This window comes from Lacerta agilis, chromosome 13, assembly GCF_009819535.1.
Source record: "Lacerta agilis isolate rLacAgi1 chromosome 13, rLacAgi1.pri, whole genome shotgun sequence".
Classification (NCBI taxonomy): Eukaryota; Metazoa; Chordata; class Lepidosauria; order Squamata; family Lacertidae; genus Lacerta; species Lacerta agilis.
The window spans coordinates 1,866,881-1,887,042 of record NC_046324.1 but is presented as its reverse complement, the minus strand read 5'-3'; the positions used below and the strand labels follow the sequence as shown (position 1 = coordinate 1,887,042).

Below are 20,162 nucleotides of genomic sequence, written 5' to 3'. Positions count from 1 at the left end.
TGCCTCCTCCAATGCCACAGTCAATGGCAAACAGGATTCCCCAAACCTGCATTTGAAACTGGATGCAAAAACCAAGGTTAGGAGCAAATTGTGTTTGATGGTAACACCCATGCAGGCATTGGCAAACCATGGTGTAGCGAAGCAGGGGGAGGGATTGAGGATGCACAGAGAAGAGGGACAGGAAAAAGATCACAACCCAGCCATACATTTAAATCACATTTGTACCACTTTATTCCAGTCATGCTCTCCCCCAAAGCATCTTGGAAACTGTAGTTTACCCACCACACAGCTAAAATTCCCAGCACCCTTAAGCTACAACTCACTGGATTCTATGTGGGAAGTCATAGGATTTAAATTTATGGTGTGGATATGACCTCACTGAAGGAAATACGATCCTCGAGTCAACCCTGTTCCTTCAACAATGGTTAAGGAGAGGAAGAATAAATTTTACAACAGCACTTACAGGAACAGAGGATAAGATGATAAGCAGGAATAAACCATCCCCATACAGCTCCACTCCCCAAAATTAACTTACTGTAGTAGTCCTTCTGCTGGGCCTCCTTTGAGCACATCGGAAATAACAATAGATGTTTCTCCACTCTGGAAGTGAGGATTATCTCTTCCACCAGATATTGCAATACCAAATCCAAATCCAGGAGCCTATGACAGAGCAGAAAGAAGCTTGGATTACAGGTATCAACAAGTTCATGTAACAGATAACATTAATACCATCTATTTAAAAATGCAGGTATCAGGATTTTGAACAAAGCAACAACTTTATACCAAGCAAAACATCCCGAGGCTCTCAAATTTTTCAGTTCACAACCTGTTGCTATCAGCCCTTCATTCTCTTCCTTCCTCTCAGAGACAGAAACCAGCCTATAATGCAGTTAATGTCACAGCATCCCCAAACGTGGGGAACAATGAAGCTCTGGCTTCCAAATGGAAAGCAGAGGTTGCAAGACAGTGATAATCACAAATAGTCCAGTTCAGTTTGTAGAGGCTGCATTGTTTCTCTCTTTGACATACCAGTTTCCTTTTACAATAAAGAATCTCAAATCAACTTGACAATAATAAAGTATGGCACATAAAAACAGTTTGAAATCAGAAAAGAATTAAAACACTTAACAGCACATAATGGATAACATCCAGTGATGTACTAATAAGGATCAAGTCCCACTAAAAAGATGACCACCACCATGAGGCTACACTGGTAAACAGAAAGGTCTTAGTCTGGCACCTAAACACTGATGGAGAAGGTACCAAGTGAGTGAGTCTCCTTGAGGAGGGTATTCCCCAGGTGGTGGGGGTGGCACTACTGACAAGGCCCGTTTTCATGAAGTCCCTTCCACAACTCCCTTGGGTGGGGCACACAGAGAAGCCAGAACATTAACTTGAAAACTGAGTGTATTTGATCTGGAGTTGTCAAAGCAACAGGTGTGGGTGCTACTTTTTTCTATCAAAGACCATTTGAAGGTCACAATACAGGGGTCTACTCTAATTCTCCCTGATTTTAAAGCTTTAGCACTTCCCCTTGAATTCCAATTAATTAGGTCTGACTACAGACCTGCTGCACACATGGTTTGGACCAAACAGGCAACAGGAATCTTCTGTAGGGAAGGTGTGGCCAATGAGACTCCCTACGTATATTGTGTACTCCAGCTCCCATAATCCCTGGCCACTGGCTATGGTGAAGAGGCTGATTGGAGTTGGAGCCAGCAATATCATGCCCAAAACCACAGGAGTTGCCATTTTAAACAAAGGGGCATGCAGGAAGAAGGTGCTCAACCCTCACTTGTTTCAAGTTGGATGTGAAAACACTTGATCTCATCCACCAGTATACAAAGGAGAGGCGGTTTAGACCAGCTTGGTGTAATAGCCTTCCCAATACTTCTGAACTAAGCCAATGCTTGCTATGATCCATGCATGCATAATCTAAAATGGATGGAAATGTGGGCCTTGCTTCAAAACTATTATTTACACCCACATGTAATTGATGGATTAGACATGCAACTCTTTAATTCTAACATGGTATACAAATATTAAGAATTGGTTTTAGTCCAAATGACTGTCCCAATTAAAAAAATAATTGCTCCCTGTGATGAGACCATCCTCAGAACAGAAGCAGCTTCTCCAGGTGTTTCTTCTCTGAAAGCTTTTACAAGGCCAACTCATGTGCTTTATATTCCACTATAATTTAGAATGAACTCTAAACCCAGAGGGGCATGAAGACACAGCATTCCATCTTGCATGAATGCCTCTGTATGTTGCATAGTACTTACTTTTCATGTTTCACAAGTGTAAGCTGCACTCTAGGAAAACAATACCAGGAATGAAAAGGAAGGTTGTCATCTGGTGGTTCTGCTAGGGAATGTCGTAGAGCAAGCTTGACAATGACTTTAGTATTAGGATCCCAGAGATTTTTAAAAATAAACACCAAAAACCTCACGGGGGGGAACTTTTTTTTTTTTTTTTTTTTTAAATGGGCATTTAGTCTACAGTCCTAAGAATGCTGGAAGGGTTGTTCCAATAGACTAAAGAATATATATGGGGTCCCCCTCTCAGATATCACAGAAGTCTCTGGCCCCTGACCCCATCAAATGGAGGAAGCTTGGGGGGCTGCAGAGGAGGATGAGAAATGGCTCAGATCCAAAGCCACCTCAGCTGCCTGACACATTCCCAAACTAGGCAAAACTCTCCTCCTGATTTCTCACCCAGTGTTTCCTAATTTTTCCAACCATTTTTTCTCTCTTTGAAAAAAGGGGAGCTACATGTTTAATAGATTATTGCATTTTAATGTTCTGTTGGAAGCCGCCCAGGGTGGCTGGCGAAACCCAGCCAGATGGGCGGGGTATAAATTATTATTATTATTATTATTATTATTATTAACCAGAGAACCTCATTTTCTCTGTCCTCAATTCTGCCCTGCCAGGAAGAGCCCAATGAGAGCTTAGGAGATAGCGATTGAACCACCTTTATACTGTTTATGCACACATAATCATTAAAGGTAATGCAAAGCATTCTTTACCCACACACCAAAAGGCAAGAATCTTTCATGAATTCAAGAGTCTCAGTGAAATATTTGGTTTTAATTTACTGGTGTTCCTAGATTAAGACTATAAACTCAGTGTTCACATCAGACACAATATAGCTCTGAACACAAGGGACTGAGAATAGACAGCTGAGTGGGGTGGTCCTAGGGGTCTGCGGGGTACACCTGGAGGACTGCTTTCAGGGCCTGCTTGCCAGCCTTTTTGAAACATCTGGCTACTAAACAGAAAACTAGACTCAGTGAGCTCTATGGCTTCATACCCAAGGGGCCTTCTTATGTTCCATATGTGCCTTATCTCAAAGTATTATAGTTTTCTCCAAATTTTCAAAGGAATATTTGATCAGGACTTGCCACAATTTCAGTCCAACTCACAGCTGGGCAAAAACCTACACCAGACAAGAAATATTACTCCTCTCATTCCTGGTAAAAACCTTAAAAATTTTGTCTGTTGCAACTTCTTCTGTGGTTTTGCTAATCCAATTAGCAAAACAGATGCTTCTTCACACAGAACAAAATCCAGCCTTTAAGAAGTCCAGCCAACTTGAGACAAGGAGGAGATGAAGGAATACCTCTTATTATTCCAATTTCTGTTGGTGAAAGAAGGCTAACTTTCAAACTCTGGAAAGCTCTCTTTCAGTCAGGAATTAAGAGCATATGGTGCAGCCTAGCTCTCTGTGTGACTTTGGAAGGCCTCTCACTTAAAGCTTTATTCCCTAGACTGCAGTATATGTCTCACTGCACCAGCGCAACAAATCAACCTGAGATTGTCAGGCAATCATACTGTGGTGGACTGAATGAAGAAGTCATAAGAACATAAAGAGCCAGTCCAGCATCCTCTTCTCACAGTGGCCGACCAGATGCCTGAGGGAAACCTACAAGTGGGATTCCAGCAACTGGGAATTAGAAGCATCACTGCAACCATCCAGGTTAGTGGCCATCACTGCCTCCTGTGGAAGTGAGTTCAACAGTTTAATTATGCACTGTGTGAAGAAGTCCTTTCTTTTATCTGTCCTAGATAAGGTAAGCTGGATACCTTCATCTGCTCCAGCTGCAATAAAACACACGTCTCCCATTTTGGACTCTACAGCTACAGCAGACACTGCTAACTCTCCAACGGTTTGACTTTACCCTGATGGCACAGTATTCAATGGTCTCTCGAGACAGATGGATGCCAACACACACACACACACACACACACACACACACACACACACACAAACACGGTTTCTTTATGTGTGTTCAATGATTGGACACACAAAATTGGCTTGAATTGTTTTATCTATTGGGTATGTTTAGCCTGGAGAAGAGAAGGTTAAGGGGTGATATGATAGCCATGTTCAAATATATCAAAGGATGTCATATAGAGGAGGGAGAAAGGTTGTTTTCTGCTGCTCCAGAGAAGCGGACACGGGGCAATGAATTCAAACTACAAGAAAGTAGATTCCACCTAAACATTAGGAAGAACTTCCCGACAGTGAGAGCTGTTCGACAGTGGAATTTGCTACCAAGGAGTGTGGTGGAGTCTCCTTCTTTGGAGGTCTTTAAGCGGAGGCTTGACAGCCATCTGTCAGGAATGCTTTGGTGGTGTTTCCTGCTTGGCAGAGGGTTGGACTGGATGGCCCTTGTGGTCTCTTCCAACTCTATGATTCTATGATCTAATCCTATTATATTTCAATCCACAATCTATGGAAGTCAATAATTGCCTGGCGTGCTCTGGTCCATGGGGTCACGAACTGGCGTGCTCTGGTCCATGGGGTCACGAAGAGTCGGACACGACTGAACGACTGAACAACAACAAATGGAAGTCAATAATTGCCAAGATAGGACCATGCATTTTTAATGCACAGCAAGACAGGAAACTGTTGGAGCACTCAGTCATCAGGGATAGGATAAGGAATGCTGAGACCTGTATCATAACAGTCAATATACTAGAATTTCCAGTGTTACGACAGCATTAAAGTGTGGTTTGTGGTACCATGATGTAATCCAACTAGACTGGTGTTTAAACTGCTCTTAAATATATGTTGTGTGTCACGCATTTTAAAAGTGGCCAATCGTGTACCAACTTGTGCAGCTACAATTCATCTCTGAACAACATACACCCAACTAGTCCACTGCTACTCCCCCCCATAACACACACACACACACACACTCCTTCTTCTCCTTAATGGGAAATTAAAAAAAGAAGCATAATAAAGCTTCAAGAGGAATGTGGCTTTTCCATATTCTCCCAGAGATTCCAAGCTGAACAGAGTCCACAGCAGCTTATCTAATTTTACATTCCTGCGCCAGAGCTTGAGGGTGCTTAACTTAAAGGGACATTTTTTGTCCTGTTGATCCTATGCTACAGGCTTTACCCCTCCTGCAACCTGGGAAAAGCAAGGGGGGCGGGCTACTTTGGAGGGATGCATTTTCTTATATGTTGTCACGAACAGCCAAGGTGGGAAAATATGTGGCACATGTGGATGAGGTGGGAGAGAAGGGGGGGGAAGGGTGCTCTTTTCTAGCTGCTTAATTCCTTGAAACTCATTTCTTGTTCACAGAACTTCCTGTTTTTAGACCTGTGCACACAATGTAGCTAGGAACATCTTTTGCTACACTTTGCCAAACCAAATAATTTTGAGACACAATGGCATTCTTCAATCTGCATAAAATTAGGCAAGTTTGCATGGGCTGTTTTTATATTGTCGGTCATAAAGACTCAGCAGAGAGGAATGTTCTTCCAACCTCTGGATATCTTACTCAGCCACTGACCATGCGCAAGTTCACACCCTCCTGTTAGTAACACCACTGTTCCCCTCTTTACCAGCCTTTCATCACCTGGCAAGGCTATTTCGTTCAGTCAGGCATTTGAGGAGGAGTGAGTTGAGAATTATTTTTGTGAGTCATGATGTTGAATTGCAAGATATAATAGTTTTATGGTGGGTCTTTTTTAATTTATATGCTGTGCTATTGCATTTATTTCTTGCTAATCACCGCCCTGGGATTCCCTTGGGATGGAGAGTGGTTTAGAAATAAAATGAATGGATGTATCTTTTCAATCCTAGGGGCTAGAAACTTTTATTTTGTCTTGTCAGCCATACTGAAAAGTTGGGGAATAAAATCTAAGGCTGTAGTCACATGCTGCCTTAGATAGTCCTATCTGTGGCCACACCAACTGCAGTGAGGAAGCAGCCCTGGTAGCAGGGTCCCCCGGGGGAGCTCTGTAATGGGGGTGGGGAGGAAGATGCTTCACTTTGTGAAATGCCCCCTCCCGGTTAAAGACAGCTGCAGGAAGGTTTAACGGTGTGTGGGTTGGAGCAGTTTAGCAAGCAGCTCTGTGAAGCGCTTCCTGACCTCCTTTCAAAGGGGGTGGGGCTTGGGGTGCTGTGAAGGGATGGGCGAGGTGGTGGGTTAGAGCACTTGGCCAAGGGGCTAGTGGACAGGCAAGGTTGGCAAGCAGGGAAAGCAGCCCCCAGTTATTAAATAAAATGCTAGAATGCCCTTGTCCTTCCTGGGATCCCAAGCTGCAAAACAGGCTGCAGGAAAAGGGATGTACACTCCCTTGTGATTTGTGTCCCTTTACCAGCATTGCTTGGTCCAGCAGTTTAAGCCAAGTTGGCTGGCTATTGCCTTCTCATTCTATGAGGAAAACATGGAGCTTTGTTCTGTCCTACCACTTAACTGTCTTCCCCCAGTCATCTAGACTTCTTGGCCACTTGTGACTTCCTTGGGAAGTTAATACCATTTCTATTTAAATATTTGGCCCCCTGCCCCCTTTATCCGTGCTCAGAACCTCTATAACCAAACGCAGCTTACTCCCAGGAAAACCTCAGTCTTGCTCTCTTTCTGTACAATGGTGGGGGTTTGTATTGAGTCCCGAGTCATCAAATTCTACTTAGCACTGAGAGCAACAGTAAATAAATAAAAAAATTCAATAAAAACTGAAGCCTTTAAGAAGTCCAATGTTCTTTATGAAGCTCAATATGCTTTCTGGGCATTTCTGCAGAACCCAGACGTGAGAAAGCCTTTTACTGGGGCAGATGACTGGTCCACCTAGGTCAGTATTGCTTACACTGACTGAGAACAACTCTGGTGTTTTAGGCAGGGGCCTTTCTCAGCTCCCCTGGAGATGCTGGACCTTCTGCTTTCAAAGGATATGCTCTACTTCTGGAAATGCAAAGGATCCGCTCACTGTTGGATAGCTGAAGTTGAAGTGGGGAAGGGGATCCAGCTCCCTCTTGTCCAAACAAGAGGCAAGCTAGCAGTCCCTAACCCTGGAGTGCTGCTACAGAAAGGTGGTCAAGAGACTATAAATAAACCACACTAATTTCAAACAACGGAATATGACACAACCAGTTTCCTTTCTTTTTCCTTCCGGACATCTGGATTTTTGCTATTGTTTTCAAGAGCTGACAGTATCCTGAGTTATGAACACAGATCTATAATGGCAGAAACTTACCCTGTGAAGCGTCACTGTGTGTTGTTCCCATATAGCTGTTTCTTCCATTGTTGTGCTCTGATTAAAAGGGAAGGAAAAAGTAATCAACATTACTTTCTTGCCGTTGCTAACAATCCAAGTACAAGTGTAATCTTACAAGATGCAGACAGAGATGACTTTACAGCCAGCCAAATATTTCCTCTTTCCTTTCTTGCTTTCTTTACTTGCTTTCTTTACTGAGGAAGATTTCTGGAGAACTTGAACATTTGCACACTATTTTGTGATACCTTGGTTGCGCTAATAAAGACAGTGTACTAATAAGGACTTTAAAATGTACATGTGTTTTCAAAATGGTTTTGGGTCTTTGTAACAGTGAATAAAATGAAGGCAGACAGATAGCACATTTTTGTTTTGTTTTTGAATTAAATTTACAAAGTTGATCAGCGGAACATCCTATGTTTAACTGGACTACTTTGTCAACTCTTCCTATCAATTCCTCTATTTTCAGCATGATTAACTACAAAATTAATGTTTTGTGCTTTGTCTAGTTCAGCCACTCTTAATTTTTATTGTTTTACAAAGAAGTCTTACAATATAGAAAACCCAGATAGTCAATCCTCTTTTTAAAAAATACTTATTGATATAGTTGACAACCCATATTCAGGGAACACAAAGTGATAAATTTATTCTAGTCCCCATTATTGCATGCCTTCAGTTTTTCTTTAACATTATTTCCTTATGTGCTGATATAATGCATCTCCTATAGTGGCAAATACTAGTGGGTTGCATTTCTCTGCCCTCCATTTAACTGTGCTTAAAACACACTTTCAGAACACTTAATAGAAATATGGCTATCACAAGCCACATAAATGAAAACTGCGTCAAGCAAGTGCTTCTAATGAAATCTCTGGCATCTTACACTAACCATCCAAAGAGATAAACATGCAACATCCACATTCTCCTGGATTATTTCAGTAAGAATTTAAGACTGATGGTATTAGGGCTCCTGTTTTAAGAAAGCCCCTTGAGCTCTTCTCCCACCCTACCCACCAGAGCAGCAGAAAAAGAAGAGATAAATAATTTGCAATCAAATAAACAAGCTGAACCAATATAGCTTCCCCTCCTCCGTAAACCATAATTAAAATTCTGAAAAGGGTGAAAATGTACAAATTATCAGAGAACAGCTCAAACTCCTCTCAACACAACGTGCAGAATGCATGAGACTTCAGAGTCAATAAACATATGAAATGTTTGTTATAGTATCAGCACTCTCCATTTCAATGAACATTGCAAATGAATAAAACTGGTTCTGTGCCCAACACCCAGATACAGCTACCTATCATTTAAGTATACCCCGCCTTCCCGACTACAAAAATACTGTGGTGCTTTGTTGAGAGAAGTATTATTTGGCACACATTTTACGCTAGGCATGGATTATGACATGTTGAGCTACTGTACTATATAGGAAGGTCACGTTTAACTGACTCTGCAGTTCCGTGTATGCTAATCTTCTCTCACGTGAATTCCAGCATAGCGGAACAAAATGGGTTTCTATGTCAGACAGCCAGATTAAAGAGTATTGATAGGAGCATATTTTAAAAACTGGATTACCAAAAAAGAAAGAGCACAGTTTTCATAATGGGCCAAAAAAGAGGGACAGGCAAAACTCACATCAAGCTGTGTTGCTGCAAGACCTTTCATTCATGAGAAGTGGCCTGGGCTCCTTTTACAAGGAAACCCCCCAGACAGGACACTTTGTGACATGAAGAGTCCAGCGGCCATTGACAGGTCAGTCACAAAGCCTTTGTTAAAGTCAAAGTAAAATCTTGGAACTGAAGGAAAATACGTGATTGTTTTTATACTAATGCTGCTGTTCTTTTCTATGTCCAACCTGCAGTAAGACAGGTTTCATACAAAGATCAAATTCTGTTCAAAAATGCCCCTTCCCAAGGGCAGAGGCCTTTCCCAAGAGGAAAAAAGGAGCTGTTTTCACAGGGCGGGTGGCAGGATTGACACAGCTCGGCACCTACAAAGTGCCACACTCTGGTGGAGCCCACTGCCCCTCTCTGGAACTTGTCTCCTTCCTCCTCTGGGGTCTTCCTGTCTGTTCACCTGCTCTCCCAACCCTAAAAACAACTGCAAGAGTGAGGAAATGGAAAACCATCACCTGCTTCCCCTATGATTTCCCTCTGGCCACAGAAAGGGAGTGGGGCAGTAAGGCCTTGCCCAAGGGCCCTCCAAAAACTGAAGCCAGCATTGTTATTTTGCCAGCATTGTTATTTTGCTTAAATAGAAAGATGCCAAATGCTTGCAGTTAAACAGGCTTCCCTTGTAATAAGAGTATATAAATACTCAAAGGGGGTATCAGAATACTTCTTCTGAAAATCAAATATTCTACCTGGTATGAAACCAGTAGATTCCAGAATAAAATTGTATTCCTTGACCCACAACCAATGAAGCTACTACCACCCACCCACACCCAAGTACACTTTCCTACAGTACATGCACAGGATAGAATCCTAACCCTGTTCCTGGCCTTTCCACTAGAATTAGTTATTTGTTTCCTCTGCATCTTTGGGTGCCCTCATTCTGCCAGTTTAAAAAGTTTAGCCCTGGAAAAACAAGCCACAGCCTAAATACTACCCCCTTCAACATTTGCATTTTTAAAAAAGCAGTCCAAGCTTGAGTTATCCCAATTCTGTCCAGGCATAGTCACTAACGGATGCAATTGTTTTGTTAATAGATTTCTCCAACATCATCAGGTTAAAAGTGATTCCTGCCTTCACAAACCATAATCGTGGAAGACATAAATCCCTTGGAAAGTTAGTTGAAAACTTTGTAAACAAACCACATTCCATTCTTATCAGATTGTGGGAACATAGCCAAAGTTATATAATGATATTTAAGCAAAGTACTGCTTTTCTGGAACTCTGTTTAAATTTTTACTGGCGGTGGGGGGCAAGCATCCAACTGTGCTCCAATTTTTACACCTGATTTTTATTTGAATAGTGAAGAAGTACCAATTCAATACTCTGTACAATTTTGCCTTGTTGTTACTACAGGCAACTACTGATAAAAAAACCCTGTATACTTTGAGAATTGTTTAAGATATAGCCTGTTAACGGAGAGGCAACAGCATCAAGAGAAGCATTTCCTCCCAATCGTGTTTCTGTATCCGAGTTAGAAAAATGGTCCTTTCAGGGAACGTGCACAGCTGTGCACTCAGGAAAGTAATCCTGGAAATGACTGCCTGGTTTATGGGGCCCTTATTGTGTTATGTGGGAGAAAAACAATTAATTTCTTTTTTCCTGTCCAGTATTATCTACTCCTGCCCTCGAACCAAAGGCAGGCTGGAATTTTAAATGCCTTGCTTCTTGTAAGTCATAACATATGTCAGGCTCAAAAGAGCACATATTTAAAACAAAGCAGAAAATGCAAGCCAGAACAGAAATTAGTGACTAAACTGCTTTATTATTCACAAAGAGGTCCAGAACCCAAGATCTGGCTGGTTATTTCAAAATTGTAAAATCCAGCCTTCTTATCTTTGTGTACCCATTCCTTTAGGCAAGATCTGAGCAAAGAACTCAAAGGCGAGCAGAGACCCATCTAAGTCTAAGCAAGGACCACACCTAAGTCCCAGGATGAAGGCAAGGAAAGAGGTGAACATCAGCCCCTGAGGATGCATCTTTTTCTTCAGCAACTCTTGAATAATTGAAAGCATCTAATATACAGTAATACTGCACAAAGCATTTTAACCATTTCAACAATGGTTGGTATCTGAAGAAGTGTGCATGCGCACGAAAGCTCATACCAATAACAAACTTAGCTGGCCTCTAAGGTGCGGGTGGTGCTGTGGGTTAAACCAGAGAGCCTAGGGCTTGCTGATCAGAAGGTTGGCGGTTCGAATCCCCACGACGGGGTGAGCTCCCGTTGCTCGGTCCCTGCTCCTGCCAACCTAGCAGTTTGAAAGCACGTCAAAGTGCAAGTAGATAAATAGGTACTGCTCTGGCAGGAAGGTAAATGGTGTTTCTGTACGCTGCTCTGGTTCACCAGAAGCGGCTTAGTCATGCTGGGCACATGACCCAGAAGGTGTATGCCGGCTCCCTCGGCCAGTAACGCGAGATGAGCTCCACAACCCCAGAGTCGGACATGACTGGACCTAATGGTCAGGGGTCCCTTTACCTTTACCTAAGGTGCTACTGGAAGGAAATATTATTTTTTTAATTTCATTTCAGCAAAGGAACTGATGGCAGGTAGTCAGGTGTATATTACGTGAGTTTCATTTTGAACGACGCAATATGCAAATTTAATTTAGACAAGCTATACAATGCCTAATCTGCATTCTCCTTAATATGCACATTACTCTGTCTTGGGCTTTATTGACTTCTGACTTTATTGAGTATATGTCAAGCTCAGAATAGCCCAGTGCTTAATAATTATCTTTAATAATCTCTATCTATGATGACTTAGGAAAAGTGGAAACGAGAGCCTGTTCAAGCCTGCCCCCTACAAGAGGAAATTTGTTCTCTGTTAGTCACTTACATTTTGGAACTTTTTTATCACGGGGGGGGGGGGGGGACACGGGACACTCCTATCATGCAACTGGTGACGAAGAGGAGAAAATCTGCACACAAAAGAAATGCTCCCAAGAGTCCTATTGGGTTTTTTGATCTCACAACATGAGGAAGCAAATACTTCACATTTATACAACTTCACCACTTGTATCTAGGGTATCTGAACATCAACAGAAATTTTGGAGACTGTGACATGTACTTTATTCAGGGCAACCTTTGAGAGAGTTCTTCCAAAGCTGGTTCAATATATCACTGCCACACATAGAACATGGGGTCCACATTAATGCAACTTCATTGGCTGCCAGTTGGTTTTCTAATTTCCCAAGTCCCAGGTCCCTGTATGCATCTTTAAATCCTAGATGATTTGGGTCCAGGAAGAGTATTCTAAGAGGACTGAGCACACATATCACACCACTGCTTAGAAAATTTAACCAATTCAGCTTGCAAAGGGAAGCTACTTTAAAAAAGATAAAAGGCTACAGCAGCACCCATCACAACACAGATGCACCTATCCCAACACAGCTTAAAAAATGGGAAAAGGCCCAGGGTAAGCAAGAACAATGCTATGCACAGAACACATTGCCAGACCACTTCAGTCTAATCTAGCATTTAGGACTGGGTGACCCAAAGAGGAGCCTCATGTATCAAGGCAATATACTTCTGAATAGAGACACTTCAGAAGGACACCCTGAAGAAAATCCATACCCATTGCCTTGAGGGACACCTTCAGGAGAAGAAAAGGCAAAGGAGTAAACAAATCTAAGACAGTTAGATGGAGTCTTGTCCGCTTCCTTCCAGCAACTCCTGCAGCTACATGTAAGCTGGTACCAAATGTATTGCTCTGCTTTCCTTTGGACCCCATCAGCGAGGCTGACACAGGAGTCTTGTTGTCTGGGCAGCCCAGGATCTCCATACCAACTGCCCAGGCTTGCACTCTGGAGAGGTCACTTCTGTGCTGCTAATGCAGCAAAAACAACGCAGGAGGCAACAGGAGTTACAGGTCTCTGCAGCCACAGCAGGTGCTATGATTCTCCAGGAGTTTGACTTCACCTCTGGAGTTATACTTCATTGTCTCTCAGACAGATGGATTCCAACAACCAAGACACTGAAGTAGCATTTCAGCACCAGCCTAGGAGCCATGGGTGACAAGGTCACATGCAGGCAAGGGGGGAGGCTGCAGTGACAAAGCGGAACACTCCCACCTACCATGACTTCTGTGTCCAGCAGTGAAATCAGGTGGGCTGCCACAAGCCCATCCCCCCAACCAGCATGGAAGTGTGGCAGGCTTTTGCAACAGGGATGAAGCCCTCTTATCATTCCTCTCCCCCCCCCCCCTTATCATTCCTCAACCACTCCCTCAGCAGGCTAGTAAATTTTGTGAGGTTATTGACCCACAAAATTTCTCCACAGCGACTTGTTTTTAAATGTGATGTACATATAAAGAATACTTATCAAGAAGATCCACTAATCCCTTATTCTTCCTAAAGAAAAAAAAAGATATTGTCTGCTTTATATTTAACCATGTTTGTTCACAGTTATGAATAGTAGCGTTGTTAGTAAGCTGAGGATGGGGTCGGAATAGGTTATCCAAAAATGCAGCTGCTTTGTGTTGCCCAAGGAAAATAGAATCAGTATTTTTGTAATGTAGCACGTAGCTCAGCCACCTGCTGGCATATTCAGACCAAGAGCTAATGAACCCATTTTATGGGCAACATACACATTGGCCAAATGAAAAGTCCTCGACTCCCACACATAGCTGTCAATTTTTCCCTTTTCTTGCGAGGAATACTATTCGGAATAAGGGAATTCCCCTTAAAAAAGGGGAAAGTTGACAGCTATGCTCCCACGCCCCAATACACCTCTGGATCAGTGCCAACAAGCCTTAACTTCTGATCTGATTTACATGCATGTACAGTTATGGGAAAAAGAAAGTGCACCCTGTTTGAATTCTGTGGTTTTACAAATGAAGACATAATAACCACCATCTCTTCCTTAGCAGGTCTTAAAATTAGGTAAATACAACCTCAGATGAACAACAACACATGATATATTACACTGTGTCATTATTTAACAGAAATAAAGCCGAAATGGAAAAACCATGTGTGAAAAACTAAGCACACCTTATGATTCTAGAGCTTGTATAACCACCTTTAGCAACAATAACATGGAAAAAAAATCTGTAGGACTTTATGCATCTCTCACATTGTTGTGGAAGAATTTTGGCCCATTCTTCTTTACAGCATTGCTTCACTTCATTGAGGTTTGCTGGCATTTGTTTATGCACAGCTCTATTAAGGTCCCGTACAGCATTTCAATTGGGTTGAGGTCTGGACTTTGACTGGGCCAGGGCAACACCTTGATTCTCTTCTTTTTCTGTTGTAGATTTGTTGGAGTGCTTGGGGTCCTCATCCTGTTGTATGACCCAGTTTTGGCCAAACTTCTGCTATTGGGCAGCTGGCCACACATTTGACTGTAGAATACTTTGGTATGCACAGGAGTTCACGGTTGACTCAATGACTGCAAGGTTCCCAGGTCCTGTGGCTGCAAAACAAACCCAAATTATCACCCTTCCACCACTGTGCTTGACAGTTGGTATGAGGTGCTTTGGTATCATCTGTCCAAAGACATTGTTCCAGAAACCTTGTGATTTGTTCAGATGCAACTTTGCAAACCTAAGCCGTACTGCCGTATTTTTTTAGAGAGAAGAGGCTTTCTCCTGAAAACCCTTCCAAACAAGCCATACTTCTTCAGTCTTTTTCTAATTGTACTGTCATTAACTTTAACATTTAACATGCTAAATGAGGCCTGAGGAGTCTGAGATATAACTCTTGGTTTTGTTTTTTTCAGTTTCTCTGAGCATTGCACAGTATGACCTTGGGGTGAATTTGCTGGGGAATCCACTCCTGAGAAGATTGGCAACTGTATTGAATGTTTTCCACTTTTGAATAATATTTCTCACTGTAGAATGACAGACATAAAATTGGTTGGAGATGGGCTTAGAACACTTCCCAGTTTCATAGGCAGCAGCACTTGCTTCTCTAAGAGCATTGTGTCATCTTTCCTCTTTGGCATTGCGTTAAAACACATCTGTATGCTCCAGACCAGCATACTGCTAAAACCTTGACTTTTTTAGAGATGGGCACACTTGCTGATGATCAATTAAGCAAAGGCATTTGATTAGCAGCCCCGTCTGCTATGTAACATCTTAATTCTTATGGAAGCAGTAAGGATGTACTTCGTTTTTCACACATGATTTCTCTATTTTGGCTTTATTTCTGTTAAATAAATCATAGCAGTGTAATGTGTCATGTGTTGTTGTTCATCTGAGGTTGTATTTACCTAATTTTAAGACCTGCTAAGGAACAAATGATTGCTACTATGTCCTGATATGAAAAACCACAGAATTCAAAGAGGGTGCACTTTCTTTTTCCCATGACTGTATGTTGTCCTTCAGTTTCACATGACTGTAAGGCAGCCACCTGGAATCTTTTCCAGCCTGAGGCCTGCATTCTCTTCTGGGCAGCCATCCAGGGGTCAGATGCCAGCAGTGGGCCAGACAAGGGGAGAATGTAGGTGGAGCAAGGAAACACAAATTTTACCTTTTGCAGCGTAGCCTGGTTAGCAGGCAGGCAAGGAGCACTATCAAGAATTCAAGAAATATTCCATCCAAGCAAAAACACTCAAGGAGAGTTAGTGGGGCCTGGGGAAAGATCTGAGGAGAGCCAGATGCAGATGCCCGGAGGGCCACATTTGGCCCACACACCCAAGATTCCCACTGTTGCCCTTGGTGAATCCAGAAGTCGAAATAACTCCCAAGCAGATGCCCAGGGCCCCTTGCAACATATTGGCATAAAGCGATCAACAAGTTGTCTAGAAAACAGAACAGCTGAATCCAAGTCAAGACTAGTGTTGACGTGCACAGACTCCCAACACACTCCCAGGCCCGTCTTAGAGGGATTGGCCGCCCTGGCGCAACGATCCCTCGGCGCCCCCAGCCTGCCGCCTCTCCGCCCGCCTCCCTCCCGCGCTGGCCGCCCCTCGGGAGGGGGGGTGGGCGAGCGGGGGATGAGAGGCGTGGCGTTGGAGTGGGCGCCCGCGCTCCGGCGGGCGGAGGATGAGGGGGGGCGGGCGGGCGCTCGCGCACCGGCGGGCGGGCGGGCTGCAAGCCGGCCGCCCTCGCTTCCCAGAGCCCCAGCTGGAGTGCTGGAAGGTCGCGCAAAGCCCCGCGCCGCTCCAGCGCTCCAGCTGGGGCTCCGGGAGGTGAGGGCGGGCGGCTTACAGCCCGCCCGCCCGCCAGCGCGCGAGTGCCCGCCTGCCCATGGGGGCGGGGGCTGGTTGGGGAGGGGGAGCCCGGTATGCCGGCGGGCTCACGGGGGCGCCCCTGGGGTGCCCTGCGCCCTGGCGCGCCGCGCCACCGGCCTCTATGGATGAGACGGCTCTGCACACTCCCCTGGCTTGCAAAGAGTCCCCTTCCTCATCTGGAATTAGGCTTGAAACATCATTAGGTTGTAGCCACTATAATAGTTGGTAGTGTGTGCTTCATTGTGACTTGTGTGTGGTGCTCACAACTGTTTCTCTGGTTTGCAAATGTGCCCACAGACCAGAAAAGATTGGAGGTCGCTGTTGAAGCAGATAGTGCTGGGTTAGATGGACAAATAAGATGGTCTAAGGCAGCTTCCTATGATAAAAACCAACAGGGACCAGCAAACTGCATTTCATCTAAATATTTCTACCATTGCTGTCTTCTTACTTGGAACTGCTCTCAGGAAACTGAAGTGTTCCAAGAAAAACTATTCAAAAGGCATCACCACTATATAGTGTGAAATGTTTGAGATGCAACCCCAAGTTTCACACTGAATCCCACTGCTTAAGAGTTGGTTTTGGACTCTCCCAATCATTTTCAAGATGTGCACATTTGAGAGGTATCCCAGGCACAATGTTTCTTCCCTATCTCTGCTTACAGCCATTGATGTTTATGTTCTTTTTCTCATGATGATTTGTATTTATGTTACTTGATTGTCAATTCCACAGTCAAGTTATATATTTTTAGGGAGCTGTGTACAAACTTCACAAGGATTTGTGGCTACAAATGACAGGGTTAGTAACTTTGCCTGTATAATTTTGGCCACACCATTCATTTAAGTTCATAAAGTACAGACGTTTCAGATTTCTAACCCTTAACCTGTAAGCCATGTCATACCCTCAATCTTCCTTTGTTCTGTATACTTTATACATTTTTAGATGTGACAAGCATTCTGCAAAGGCTCCAGGATGTTTCCTGCATGATAAGCAGCCAAGTCTAAATCTCCACCCCCCTTTTTTTAAAGATCAGAATGAGAGAGGGGGTTATCCTCTGGGATATTCTGAAGCAGTCATCCAAAAGGGGTACAACATTTGTTGCCAGATGACTTATGTAATTTGAGTATGAAGCAGAGCATTAAAGCAGCAAGCAATCTGTGTGACATCACACAAAATGAAAAAGCAAAATTTACCCAGCCAGTAATACATTTAACTTTCACCCCTACAAACATAATTACTTTGACAAGAAAATGTACGTGGGCAATTGTCTGCTCCCTCTCCTTTTTAAAAAAAAGGGGGGGGAGGAAAGAGAAACTAATATGAATAGCTATTTACAATATTTTTACCACAGGGTTTCCACATCTGAAAATTAAAAAAAAAAACCTGTCATGAGCATTACAAAATACCCTTTTCGTAAGAGATACTCAGAATCCCATTGCCCAAAAAGCAGACAAAATACCTACAACTCTCTGAAAACAAATAAAATACCCCCCCCAAAAAAACCAAGGAAGCCCATGCCAAAAAAAGGAAACCCACCCAAAACAGATTTAAAAAACCAACTGAGAGGAGAGTGGGCCTTGGCAGGAGGATGTCTGAGGCCACTGCAGTGCCCAAGGGCACCATGTGGGAAGCCACAGCCTGCCATCCTAAACACATTTATTATGGAGCAATCTCAGCAGGGCACATGTTACTTCTGTGCAAGCTTATATGGCACTGCACCGTGAAACACTCTATATAACTTAAAATAACAGCACCCACATAGAAGACTATTGTTCAGTAGTTGAGCACATAACTGGAAATGCCAGGGATTGAACCTGAGATGTCCTGCATCTATACACTTCTGTCTGAGATCCTGGAGAGAAGGACTAGGGCACAGTACCAAGCTAGGTGGACTAAGTGTAACTCTGTAACTTTGTGCCAGTGTAATTTTGTATGTTAATATGCATACATAAATGTTATAATGAAAGTTGCCACTCTCCGAATCTCTGCGAATCCAACACCACCCTTACCACTTAACAACTTTTAGGAAAGATAATTGAGGGTTTGTGTTGAGATTGATTGGTGCAGATAAGGGTTTCTGTAGTTCTTCACCCCTCTTGTGTGTCTGACTGCCACACCTAGAGAAAACTGTTTTGACTGGGATGGCCCAAGATAGATTTGTATTTTAATTCCAGAAAGAACCCCACTGCCCCTGTAACACAGGCTACTTACTCTAAACTGAGAAGCACCTGATTCTACTCCCTGTGGAGCCTGTATAAGGCACCTTAGCCTGTGAATACCAAGAGATCTATGTATTCAAGTTTTATCCTGGTGCCCCTTGCTCTCTCCTGCTAGCCCACTATGGCATGGCATGTAATCTGGATGAGATGGGCTATTCCAGATTTCCCCAACCTAGAGCCTCCCAAATATAGCTGGACTACAATTCCTATCAGCCCCAGCCAGCATGGCCCATGGTTGGGGATGATACCAGTTACATTCCAAAACACTAGGGAACATCAGGCTGGGAAAGACTGAGCTAGTCTATGGGAAACTGCCCTTGTGGGATACCACCAGCAGGTTGGGGCCACAAGATCTTCTGATGCCTCAAGATACACAATCTCAACTTCTGTAAGGTGCTCAGTTCCTTTAGCTGCAGCTACACCAAGGTGACAGGGGGGGGGCAACTTGCAAAATTGTTCTTCACCTTTCCTCCACCTTAGCTGGCAACCAGACAAAAAGCATTTCCAGAACTGGAAATGTGACTAAAACATGAGAGTAAGGACACATTGCCAACGCAAGCTGCGTTCGTATGAATCACAGAGGTTACTCCAATGAAGAGCAATGAAGGAAGAGGTGGGGAACAGAGGAACCTTGGGAGGGACAGAGGGGGCCCCACGCAATAGGCTAACATTCCCATTAAAGGGCACGACTTTGCTTAAAGAGGAACCAATACTGCTGTGCTCTCACTTGGCAACTTATTTCTCAAATCAGTAAGATCAGGGGTAGGTAGACCTTAGGCTTGGAGGCAGAGGCAGATCCAAAATGATGGTTTAGGGGAGCAGAGCTAATTATCTACTCGACTCTCCGTAAGCCAGGATAACTAGCACATACAGCCAAGCTATTGCATACCAGAAATGATCTCTCATTCTTTCCACAAAATGCCCTCCTAGTCTCTCACCCTGCAACCCCACTTCTTTCATTTTGGCAGTCTTACTTGGGATGGGCTGCTATTGTTATACAGTGGTACCTTGGTTCTCAAACTTAATCTGTTCCAGAAGTCCGTTCCAAAACCAAGGCGCGCTTTCCCATTGAAAGTTATGCAAAATGGATTAATCTTTTCCAGACTTTTAAAAACAACCCCTAAAACAGCAATTTAACACGAATCTTACTATCTAACAAGACCATTGAGCCATAAAATGAAAGCAATAAACCATCTATTGCACTCACAATCAATCAATCTTACTTCCAGGTTTGCATTGTTTGGGTTCCAAGTTGTTTGAGTACCAAGGCATTTGAGAACCAAGGTACCCTTGGAGTTAAAAACTGGGAGTCAAAAACTCCTTGCTTTTTGCGGGCAGACTACTAGACCAGTTAAAATCAATTTGTAGAGAAGCTACAAACTGAGGCCATTTTTAAAAAACAACAACAATAAAAATAACATTTTCAAATGTTTTGAAACCTACTTCAAGGTTTTGATGCCCTACAAAACTGGAAGTGTCCCTATCTTCATGAAACCAACAAGCATTCCAAAACATTAACCCACCCCTGCTTACAGCTGATAGAATTTTGCCACTATCAAAGGATCATAAAACCTAGCAAACAGAGCAGAAGTCATGAA

General features: G+C 43.3%; 1 protein-coding gene across 6 annotated transcripts in view; it reads right to left on the bottom strand.

Annotated features, from left to right (window-relative positions):
• Positions 1 to 20,162, bottom strand: part of TJP1 (tight junction protein 1) — a 257,369-nt gene that overhangs the window by 62,069 nt on the left and 175,138 nt on the right. For all 6 annotated transcript variants that reach the window (XM_033166577.1, XM_033166579.1, XM_033166574.1 and 3 more), the window contains 2 exons: positions 7,494 to 7,550; positions 536 to 660 (listed from right to left, as the gene is read on the bottom strand). In XM_033166577.1, the coding sequence (XP_033022468.1) occupies positions 536 to 660; positions 7,494 to 7,550 (182 nt within the window). The remainder of the gene's footprint in view (positions 1 to 535; positions 661 to 7,493; positions 7,551 to 20,162) is intronic.